At 47.4% G+C, this 494-nt stretch overlaps 1 protein-coding gene across 1 annotated transcript; it reads right to left on the bottom strand.

Moving 5' to 3' along the window:
- Positions 1 to 5: 5 nt before the first annotated feature.
- Positions 6 to 491, bottom strand: LOC121940715 (leucine-rich repeat-containing protein 26-like; the record flags this gene model as incomplete). The annotated part of the gene is made up of 1 exon (XM_042483419.1): positions 6 to 491. A coding segment is annotated over one exon (486 nt), but the record flags the coding sequence as incomplete, so codon positions are not given.
- Positions 492 to 494: the final 3 nt, after the last annotated feature.

Below are 494 nucleotides of genomic sequence, written 5' to 3'. Positions count from 1 at the left end.
AAGCAGAGGAAGCTAACGTCCATCCAGCAGGACTGGACGTCAAAGTCCAGCAACTTGCTTCCCTGTTTACTCGGAGGAAAGAAGCAGTCGTACTGGTAGGCGTTAACAACCTGTGTTTGGCTGTTGTTCTTCACCCACTGGATAAAGCCGGTGTTAGAGCAGTCACAGGTGAAAGGGTTACCGGCCAGGTCCAGGTATGTTAGTGCAGGAAGAGACTGGAAGACCGTCGCATTGATTACTGTCAAGTCATTGTCTCTCAATCTCAACCATGTGAGCACAGAGAGGTTCCCTTGGGCTAGAAAATCCAAAGATCTGAGCTTGTTTTTGGAAAGGTCGAGAAACCTCAGGTGTGGGATTGGCTGAAACAACTCGGGTTTAAGATCTGAGATATTGCTGCTCAGTATAACAAGACTTGTCAGGTGAGGAGTGTACGTAAATGTGTCGAGGTGTGGTGTCTCGCTGAAGAATCTCTCTGATGAAAAGATGTCCAAATA

Source organism: Plectropomus leopardus, unplaced genomic scaffold, assembly GCF_008729295.1.
Source record: "Plectropomus leopardus isolate mb unplaced genomic scaffold, YSFRI_Pleo_2.0 unplaced_scaffold92959, whole genome shotgun sequence".
NCBI classification, from domain to species: domain Eukaryota; kingdom Metazoa; phylum Chordata; class Actinopteri; order Perciformes; family Serranidae; genus Plectropomus; species Plectropomus leopardus.
The sequence above is the reverse complement of the archived record's forward strand: the minus strand, read 5'-3'. Positions and strand labels throughout refer to the sequence as shown.